General features: G+C 46.9%; 1 protein-coding gene across 1 annotated transcript in view; it reads right to left on the reverse strand.

Moving 5' to 3' along the window:
- Positions 1 to 1,148: 1,148 nt before the first annotated feature.
- The window catches only part of TAF8 (TATA-box binding protein associated factor 8), a 16,427-nt gene continuing 6,294 nt past the window's right edge, over positions 1,149 to 11,281 (reverse strand). Inside the window, exons 3-9 of the mRNA XM_085860715.1 lie at positions 5,794 to 5,947; positions 5,431 to 5,529; positions 5,208 to 5,270; positions 4,493 to 4,617; positions 4,238 to 4,385; positions 4,002 to 4,111; positions 1,149 to 1,569 (exon numbers count right to left, since the gene is read on the reverse strand). Coding sequence (XP_085716841.1) covers positions 1,417 to 1,569; positions 4,002 to 4,111; positions 4,238 to 4,385; positions 4,493 to 4,617; positions 5,208 to 5,270; positions 5,431 to 5,529; positions 5,794 to 5,947 — 852 coding nt within the window. The 3' untranslated portion in view covers positions 1,149 to 1,416. The remainder of the gene's footprint in view (positions 1,570 to 4,001; positions 4,112 to 4,237; positions 4,386 to 4,492; positions 4,618 to 5,207; positions 5,271 to 5,430; positions 5,530 to 5,793; positions 5,948 to 11,281) is intronic.

Below are 11,281 nucleotides of genomic sequence, written 5' to 3' on the forward strand. Positions count from 1 at the left end.
CTCCCAAAATTATATGTATCCATCTTGTCCACCCCTTGTGTTCTCCCCTAACCTTCACCTGCATCCCTTGTTTGTCCGTCTCAGTCTACCCCCTCCCTCCTAATGGTGTTTTCCCTTTCTCCTGCTGTTCCCTTTGTTATGTTGCCTCTTTCTCTGTTCTGTGTGCTCGCTCTTCCACGAGCCGAGAGGAGGGGATTGGGACCATCCTCTGTGCAGAGCGTTGGTGCTGCTTGAGCAGTCTCCTTGGCTATTGGGCACAATCCTGGATGGGTCGCCTCTCCGACACAGTATACCAGCATGCTGGCACTCATTTTTCTGACCTCGGAACGAGCCAAGACCACGTATATAAAAAAACAGAAATAAAAAACCCCCACAAATGGAGATAAACACACACACACACAAATAGCCTGGTGTTGGCTCAGTGGTTAGGGTGGCGGCTTGGGATCCCAGGGTCCTGAGTTCAAGCCCTGTCGGCCGCTGAATTAATACACCAGGGGGTTGACTCAGCCTGTCATCCTTCCGAGGTCGGCAAAATGAGTACCAGTTCCAGTGTGTACTGGTAGAGGGGCACTGCATCAGCGACACAGTCGCACTTCAAGAAATGATAGCTACCCCGGCAGCTAAGCTGCCATACGACCACCACACACACACACTATCCATGGCAACAGCACAAACAAAATTGTACCAGAGATAATTGGAGCAACGGCAATGATAAATAAGAACCTCACAAAGATCCATCCCTAGGAACATTACCACAAACGAACTCCAGTTGGAGGCTGTCCAGGGCTGGATGACGATCCTGAAAAGAGCCTTGGGAACAAAACAACTTCACAACTTATTCCATGAATCACTATCCTGCAACGAAACAAAGATGGATACTTTGAGTCCTGGGAGGACTCCGTTCCACCTTTTGAAACCTGTAATATGGAGATAACAATCAACGACACACACACGCACACATGCGCACGCGATTGCAAAACTCCATCTCCCGTTGCGTGAGGGGACGGGTTAACAAGGAAAAAAAAAATCACAAAAAAGGCCCTAATGGTCCTCAGGACCAATGTGCTGTGATAAACATGGTGAGTGCAAGCAGCGCTCACCATAAACCATTGGTTGCTGTGAATGTTGAGATTCAAAATAAATGCAAACAACTTTGGCAACTTTATTACCATAGTTATAGTTATAGGAGTGATACACCGATGAAGGAACATATGTTTTATTGTTTGCCAATCCAGTAAGGTGAAGTTTGTTTAGCGAGTTTACTGTCTCTTGGTGGGACTGATGGCTGCTTGCTCCATGAGTTTGGATACAATGAATTGCTAAGCTAAACCCCCCATCGTGTGGGTAATAACACAACCCATGTCATGGAATAAAAGTTCTGAAGGTGTGCGTATCGCGTATCGTGTTTCGCACACATCATTTTCTGCGGCGGACTTTGGGCTTGCGGACAGGACGAAGATAGGGGTTATCAATAGGAGGCTCTTCTCCCGGACGGTTGACCCCCATATCTGGCAGCAAAGAGGCAGAGGAGTGTACAGCCTCTAATCCATGCCCATTCTCCGAGTCTCCCTAAACAGAAGAGAAGCAAAAACAGCACTGAAGTTACAGGGTAACTTGCATCACCATAAAAAGCAAAAGCCTGAATCAAATGAATATTCTGAACACAAACGTCAGACTATATGGAAAGACTTTCGAACAGAAGAAAAACATTGCTGCATCGTGGAGTGATAACATCAATCATTATTAGCGAAGGGTCGATTTCAGATGGATTACTGTATGTGCATTCCATTGAATCAAAACCTACATTGTCTTGCCAGGCACTGTACATGCTTCAAAAGCATAGTCACCTTGAGCACTGTATATGCTTCAAAAGCACAGTCACCTTGGGCACTGTACACATCCCAAAAGCACAGTCACCTTGAGCACTGTACAGAGACATAACAGAAGTAGACACCTTAAATATATTTATTTCATCTGTATAAAGCAAGTTTTACTCGGTGGTTTGTCCTAATATTCAACTATTTATTTGTGGAAATGAGGTCCTGGGTCATGTATGACAATTAACTATGCCCCGAACCCAGGGATCACATGACCTTTGCGATTTTCAAAGCGAACAAATTGTTGGCCAATCGGAAGGTGGAGTCAACCAGCGTCAGATAGCTCAGAACGTTGGCATTCTGCTTTCTGCAGTCAATCGGGTGATTGGGCAATTCACCAGCGAAGGCAAGGAATCCACAGCTTCCCGTTCTGGTCGATCTGGGCCTTCAGAAAGATGTCTTCGAGTTGTCAAGCGGTCCATTGAGAAAACTCCCCATTGCAAGGCAGCACATGTTGCAGAGGAGGTCCAAGTTAGCTCAAAAACTGCCGTGCGGTACCTTCATCAACTGGGCTAGTATGGGAGAGCAGCAAGGAGAAAACCTCTTCTTCGACCAGCCAACATTCAAAGGAGAAAGAAGTGGGCTGATGAGATGGCCAACAGACCCTTGGAGTTTTGGCAAACTGTCATTTTTTCAGATGAGTCCCAATTTGCTCAATTTTCTGAGAGTGGACACGTATGGGGCTGGAGACATACCAGTCAAGAGTTCTCTTTGAACCGATTGCAGTCAACTGTCAAACACGGCGGTTTTTCAGTGATGGTGTGGGGAGCAATCTGGAGCGCTGGTCGGTCAGAGCTTGTGGAGTGTGTTGCCAACATCAACTCTACAATATACATTTCTATCCTTGAGGATGGACGTCTCCCTGTCTTCTCCACTGGTCAGATGGTCAACAACAACACTCTGTTCATGGAAGATGGAGCACCATGCCACACTGCAAAAAAGACCAAACAATGGCAGGACAGAAACGGGATCAAGCGACTTCCATGGCCAAGTCAGTCTCCTAGCATGAATCCCATTTAACACCTCTGGGCCATATTGGATCGAGCTGTGCGGGAAAAGTCCAGGAAACCAACATCACGGGCAGAATTGCGAAAACTTTTACGTGAAGCCTGGGGAGAAATCCCACAAGAGAAAATTTCATGACTCGTTAGTTGGATGCTTAAAGAGTAAAAGCATTGAAATCTGCAAATAGCAAGTCTACCAAATACTAGTGTATGTATTAAAATGAATCAAATATACCACAAATATTCAATAAATCAATTCTTTAAAAATCATGGTGTCTATTTACTTCTTATCTGTCATGTCTCTGTACATGCCTCAAAAGCACATTCACCTTGGCCACTGTAGATGCCTCAAAAGTACAGTCATGCTGGAAACTACATTTTCCAGCAAGGTACAGAGTCATGCTGGTCACTGCTTGTACCTCACATTAAAAGCAGTGTCATGCTGAGCACCATATATCACTCTGCTGTATAAAACTGCCTGCCAGAGAAACTATGCTCCACCATGATGACACCACTCCAGCACGTTTGAACATCATGGTTCATAATCCACATGCATGGAAATACGGTGTTGCATGAGATTTACACCATGTTGGAGTGTGCTGGGAACGCAGGGAAACCGCACCCCGAGCAAGCTCAGACCTCCCATCGCCCCCATTAGAGTGCTGTTATCCAGGGAATCTTTTACAATAGCCGAGCGATCCGACATTAAGCTTCTGCTCCTTTAAGTGAAAGCTCATCGGAGCGGTTTTCCATGCACCGTTGTCATTGGAAGATTCAAAGCTGAAAACAGCATGCTCAGTCGGATCAATAATGGCTCTGCTCTTGCATCAGATGTTTAGCTCACCGAGGTATTTATCTGATAAATGTCACATGTGATAAGTGAAAATGCACATGAATAAATTGGTACAAATATAGATCGGCAGAATTACATCAAAAGGATAATACACTTGGCATTCAGGGATTTAAAGAATGTGCAATTTGCTGATGGCTCTTGTTGTAGAAAGCCAGGCATTGCCAAAATGGAATGGAATTCATCCCCTCCCATTGCACTTTACTTGCATGTGCCCTGAAAACGGCCGCTACGAAGTGATCGAGTGAAAGAGTCAGCGAATTGTCTGACCATGGTGGTGATGCCATTGTCCCTGTTGTCCAAGGATGCTGCTTCCTCTGCCAGATGAGAAGGCAGTAGAGCGGACAGGTACGTGTTGGGACTGGGTTGGCAAGAAATCACTGGAAAAGAAATTAACCATGCTGCTGAAAGGGGCTATATTTACATAAATCAACACAAAGTTTTGTTTCAATGTTTCAAAATATGTAATGATGCAGATTGTGAGGAAAAAGGGAGGCGTTTCGTACGTGGAAAAGCTGCAGAGTCAGTGTCAAACAGGTTGTACGTTGGTCCGGTCTTCGCCACAAATCGAGTGAGAGCACGCTCTACGTCCCTCCGCTGTGCCGCAGATCGCTCTCGCAGAACCTGATATTCTGTTAACGGCTCCCTGTATGTCTACAATGGAGAATTGGGTGAGCACAACTCCCCCTCACTTGTGCAACACCCCCATCTTGGCAGACTCAATCTGCCACATTCCACACTGGTTAAAAAAAAATGCTCACCGGGGTGCGGATGTACGTATGAGGATCAGGGAACTCTGGGTAATGAGCTGGAATGTATTGAGGTCGTGCCCTCCTTTGGCCAGTTGGGAGACCCTTTGGAGTATTTGGCATGTGGGATGTAGGTGCTGGAAATATACAACGGTGTTCAGATTTTACCACTTCTTAAAAACTAGAGAAGACAGCAAAGGATGCGTCCTTATTGATGGGTTCATACCCACAGTTCTACGATGGCCCACACAAATGGCCCACACGACGACATCTACGATGTATTTTATGACTCGTCATAACCCTTCCACCAGGTGGCGCTAATCAATACACATTAACGTCGGGAGAATTGTGTTCCTATCTCCTTCTCTCCGTCCCAAACTCTGAGAGCTATGATTGTTTTTTTGTTTTTTACACCACATTTCAACTCATTCCGCCCAGCAGTTCAGTTTTCATAATATTTCCACTTATTGGAGCATTTCATTTTTATAACCCGCTAAAACTTCCCGTGCACACCATGAGTACAACCACCAGGTTTCAACTCATTCCGTTCAATAGTTTCAGGATGCATAGAAATCAGAGAAACCAACACACACACACACTTCTCAAATTAGATATTGGAGGATGCTTCATTCATTCACCATTCCTATTATGATGGCAAACATAGCCATGATGAAGAGGACACTAAACAAGAGGGGCAGGTGCAAGGGAGGAAGGCAGGCCCACATACGTGCAGAAAGTGCAATGCGATGTGTCCGTTTGGCATAGGCTGGGAGAGCTTCCACATCAAACCCTAAAGGAATACGAGAGGAGAGAGGGTGTTGATTAAACACCTAGAACTAAATTATGCTTTTGATGATTACAAGTCGAACGGCAGCCTAACTAATGGAGATGCAACACAAAGTGGCAGGAAACAGAATAAATACAGATGGACAAAGAGAAACCGTGCGAACCCATCTCGGAAAGACACAGCAGCAAGTCGCTGGGTACAGGGTGCGTGCGAGCCGTATGCTCGCAGAGTGCTCGAGCGCTGCGCCCCACCTCTGATATGTCTGCAAACAACAGCACGGAGAAAGACGCTCGAGCGGCTTGAGTCGCAGGCATATCCATGTTGTGCTCGTCACACAAATGGCCTTACGAGATTAAACACGAGCCATGATAAGAAATGCACAAAAACGACGAGGACAAAGGACTTAAGGGGATTTTAACCCTTTAACAAATGAGTCAGAACTTCAAAACTCGTCAAACTAAATGGAGCTATACCTAACAAGATAATTCATCAAAATGTTTAATGACCAAGCGACACAAACCCTTACAGCTTTGGAGCATTTCCGTCAGCGTCTCCAAAGCGGCATATTCGGTTGCTTCAAATCCAGCTTCGGTGAGCAGCGCGCTCGCAGCCACCTGCAGCGTACGTCTGCGTGCGGCAAAGTAGTTCTCGGCTGCTGTCGCCCCTCCACGGCCGGGCCTCTAAGGGGCGCAAGAGAAAAGGAGCAAATGATTGGGTCCATGTACAATGAGGGTGCTGTTGAGGATTTGAGTGATGACAGGGAAGGAAGAAAAAGAAAAGGAAGACAGATGCTAGAGGTCTGGAGAGAGTGAAAGAGGTAATTTTACATCCGCAGCATATAATTTTCATGAGGGTGGCGAGAATGACTCGGTCTGACGATTTGTGGCATCAATGTATTTAATCCTTGTTATCACAAGTACTATGTTTTCTCAGCTGACATAGTACATACCCTGTTTCACTCTTGTTTGGTATGACTGGAACACTTGGTTTGTATCTCCTTTGAAATGTGTTCCGTATTGAATGGAATTCATATTGGGAATCAAACACAAGGGTTGGTAAGATAGCTCGCAAGTACTGAACTTCCCGTAAAGCCGTCTTGTCTGGATTTGATTTCAAAGTACTGTACATCAGAAACTGTCGTTTTGGTGCTTTGCAGGTGGCGGGGGGGGGGGGTCGCATCGGTGAGTGCATCGTCCTCCGGAGAGACATTTAGCCGAGTGTATCGTACTCTATCATTCGCTGATGAGTGGATATTAAAGATCCCATGGCGTCTTCAAAAGAGTCGGCCATCGTGCACCGTATACCCTGGCTCCCTTCCAAAGTACCTCACAAACTCCGATGGCAAAAGCAATGACAAACAACCTAGTGCATATTCTGTGAAGAAACAACTATCAGCTATATTCCACGTTACATATCCTTTGGTTTCCTCATTGGCTGTGTTTGATGACTGCTCAGATGGACTTGGACCAACATATGCCACACATGCTCAACATAGTTACAATTTTCTTTAATTAAACAGGCCTAAGCGAAATGGCTAATTAACTTGGTCAGTCGTGAACAAGTTTCCATCTTCATAAGGTTTCACGTTTAAGCTGTGACCACCTTGTATATTAAAACTGCAGATTGTCTCATTGGTTCATGATCGAGTGACGGAAGCCTTTGTGGTTATCAGTTTATTACGTCCATAAATATGATGGAATTTTCGACCACCGCATTTTCTCCATGTACATCCCTTACCTCGATCCCTCTAAATGCATTTCCATTCGATATATATATATATATATATCTATATATATATATATATATATATATATATATATATATATATATATATATATATATATATATATATATATATATCTATATAGTTACGGCTGTGGAAATTCGCAAACCACCATTCAGGGCCCGTAGGTGAGATATCTCTAAGTACATGTGTAGTTAGCACCAAACACGTTGTATAGAGGGAATTTATGTGATTCATTCGGGCTGCGACGCTTTGAGATAGCCGTTTTTCTGTTCTATCTTTATTTTGAACCAACCACGTCTCAACCACCATCACACAACAACCACCACGCCAGCCATCGTCACCAACTGCAACCACACTCCAACCCTCGGACAACAACAACAAGGCCAACAGCCACGACCTTCACCTTCACAACTCAATCCCGCAAACATCACATCACCACCATTCCCAACGGCACCATAATCATCAACCACCACTGAAAACCCTCCACCACCTTCACCTCTCTCCTTCTACGGACATTCCCGCACCACCTGTGAACACTGAGCGTCGGGCTGTCTCGGGCCCGTTCGGCGATTGGTGCCGAACGCACCGAGCCGCGAGCGCAAAGAGCGGCCTTTCCGAGGGAGAATTCGGATCAAGAACGCGACACGCCCACTTACCCTCCGTCCAATGAGCAAGCGCGGAGCGGCTTGGCCCCGCCTCCAGGCGCATCTGTGTGAAATAGATATATGCAAATTCTAGGATCAGGGGAGGTTCACGCCCACTTTTTCTCCGTCTAATTGGCGAGCGTGGCTCCGCCCCCAAGGTCATCCTGATCCAGATATTTGCATATTGTTTTCTCCTGCCGGCCTATAAAACGGCGAGCGCAAGGCGAATCAGGGGAGAGTGAGTCGAGTCGGGTGGCGAAGTGATCGGTGTGGCAGGAACAGTCGAGTCGGGTGGAGAGCGAGTCGAGTCATCGGTGTGGCAGAGTCAGTCGAGTCGGGTGGAGAGCGAGTCGAGTCGGGTGGCGAAGTGATCGGTGTGGCAGGAAGAGTCGAGTCGGGTGGAGAGCGAGTCGAGTCATCGGTGTGGCAGAGTCAGTCGAGTCGGGTGGAGAGCGAGTCGAGTCGGGTGGCGAAGTGATCGGTGTGGCAGGAAGAGTCGAGTCGCGTGGAGAGCGAGTCGAGTCGCGTGGAGAGCGAGTCGAGTCATCGGTGTGGCAGTCGAGTCGGGTGGAGAGAGAGTCGAGTCGGCTGGCGAAGTCATCAGAGTGTCATCGAGTTGGGTTCTGGAATCGGCTGAGAAGAGTTGTGGGAAGAGGCCAAGGAGCTCGGGTCCGAGGCGAGAAGGACGGCGGTCGGCGACGAGGTCGCGGTGTGGGATCGCTCGTCGCGGGACCCAAGCCAGCCAGCCATTCTCCCTCCCCCAGGGCATCAACAATTCCCCCTTTCCCCCGCGCTGAGATAGTGCAACAAGGGGGCCCCGTTCCCACCCCACTCCAAACGTCGTGCCAACGAAACCCGCCAAGGAGCACGGAGTCGGGGCACAGCCACGCGGCCACATCTGCGGCTCGTCCGCCAACGCGTCACGAGGACGCGGGTAGGACCCCCCCTGGTCTCGCGGGCCTGGCCGCTCCTCCAGGTCACGCGCACAATCGGCCTACAGGCCTGTCTGCCCCCTTGTCTATGAGGGTGGCGTCTTTTCTTTGCTTTTGTGTAAATGTGTGTTGGCGCCGTCTGTAAAGTAGAACTGTATAAGTGTTGCCGTGTGTGCGCGTAGTCGGTCGTAACTCTGCGTCGTTGTTGCTTTTGTTTTGGTTGCTATATGTGCATGTTGACTGTTTGGCTGTATATATGTGCTTTCCGTGTGCCGAGAAATAAATGTGCTTTGTGTGAACTGTTTTCCCGTTTCGCTTCGTCTTTTCTTTATTGACCCTCCATCCTGCTTCACGTAAAGGGTTCATAGTGGGTGCAAAACGCCCGGTAAATAATCTGAACCGTCGAGGTCGACGATAACACCTCTCGGTTATCCCGATAGTACAGAATGAGCTGCCCAAGCGGCTCGTGTCCGGAGTCGACCTGCGGCGAGGTACGATCGCCCGGTTTACCATCCGCGTGGGTACTTAGGTAGGTCGAGTTTGGCGAACAACCCTATCCTATGCGGGTGGCCGATTCGCACGATTGTGGTGAGGTCAAAAGGCCCACCCGTGACTGGCTCCGAGCGATAGTTCCCGGAGGGTCACGACTGAATTGTCCGTCCGGTGGGCGACGAGGTCGCGATTCGAGTGACGTGGCCGTCCGCACGCCGGCAGGCGCGAATTCGCAAATATATGTATATATATATATATATATATATATATATATATATATATATATATATATATATATATATATATATATATATATGTATATATATATATATATATATATATATATATATATATATATATATATACATATGTCTACACACATACTAGAAAAGACCACCCGTCGCTTCGCTGACGGGAATTCTAATGCGGGGGGGGGGGGGAGAATAAGAGGGGTGGAGGGGAAAAGAGAGAGGAGGGAGGGGGAGTGAGGAGGGGTGTGTGGGAGCAAGGAGGCGTGTGGAAGTGAGGAGTGGTGTGGGAAGGGAAGACAGTGTGAGGTGAGTGGAATGGAAGGCAGATGTGCAGTTGAGCGTTAGTTATGATTCATTCTATTTCATCAAAATTATTCTGCATCGAATAACAGTGAAGATGGAAACAAAATAATGTCTGAAATACATTTTCTACCTGTTATACTATAAACACGACCAGGAGACAAACACCGCCAGTCGCATCCAGAGCCAAGCTGTTCAGAGACAAACACTGCTCGGATATGTGCGCAGACAAATTCCCGTCTGTACACAACCAGAGATAAATTCTCGTCCGGAGACAAACCTCCCGGACGCACTCGGAAACAAACACCGCCCGGACTCGTGCGGAGACAAATACCATTCAGACACGTCCGGAGACAAATTATGCTTTATGAACACACACACACACACACACACACACACACACACACACACACACACACACACACACACACACACACACACACACACACACACACACACTAGTATAGTTATATAATTGTGATGTATTTGTCAGCAGAGATGAACCGTGCTTCCCCATTGTCTGGGGTCGCTCACCTGCATTTTTCATTTATTTATTTATTTATACAGGTATACCTCGATCTAAGTTGCCCTGTTTTGTTTTGATTCGAAGTTGTGTCGTCCATCAATCCATCCAATCCATCCATTGGGACCATACTCTGTGCAGAGCGTTGGTGCTGCCTAATCAGTCTCCTTGGCTATTGGACACAATCCTGGACGGGTCACCACTCCAACACAGGATACCAGGAAGTTGGCACTCATTTTGCCAACCTCGGAAGGATGACAGGCAGAGTCAACCCAACCTGGTATTAATTCAACAGCCCAGCAGGAATTGAACTCAGGATCCTCGGATCCCAAGCCCGTTACCCTCACCATTAAACCAATACCAGGCATACCACAGCATGTTGCACAGCATTTTATTGTATTGCACTTTAATAATTATTCGATTTACGTCTCTTTAATTTAAGTCGCAGTTTTCAAGAACACATCCTCGATGTAAATCGAGGTATACCTGTATTTTCATTTACGGATATTGTCCGACGATTCTGTGTTTTTTTTGCTCACCTGCAGCGAGTACAAGAAGGTTGCACTTATTTTTGGATATTTTAATTTACGGATGCTTTCGATGGTTCCGTGATTTTTGCTGGTGTATCGGGTTAAATGTCCATCGGCAGGAGAAATTTCAGCGTTCTTCATTGCCCGGAAGGTACTGAACATTAACATCAGTGAGTCATTCAGTCAGTGAGTGAGTGAGTGGTTAGAATGAGCTTTCTACATATATGATATAAAAACACCCAATCACGTCTCTCACCCATAACTGGATTGAACAACCAATCAGATATCACGTCGTCAATTATCCACAGCTACCGCTAGGGCTTTATCATTAACAACCTCTTGCCAATCCAGCCAAAGAAAACTATAAAGCAACCAAGAGAAGCAACACAAGCTCAGCCCTGTGCTGTTTCAAACCCGATCTGGGTCCCTCTTCAAACCCGATCTTCATGGTTTCAGCACACACCGACTCAGACTCATCGCTGGACTTGGTATTCCAACGCTGGTGGTGTGCAATGGAGATTGACCATGTGCTCATTGATGATCGCTGGACGATGATTCAGAACTGCAGGGTCTAATGGAGTGCTCGTTTCCTTAA

This window comes from Eptatretus burgeri, chromosome 17 (assembly GCF_056783735.1).
Source record: "Eptatretus burgeri isolate ZD-2024b chromosome 17, Ebu_testis_v1, whole genome shotgun sequence".
NCBI classification, from domain to species: Eukaryota; Metazoa; Chordata; class Myxini; order Myxiniformes; family Myxinidae; genus Eptatretus; species Eptatretus burgeri.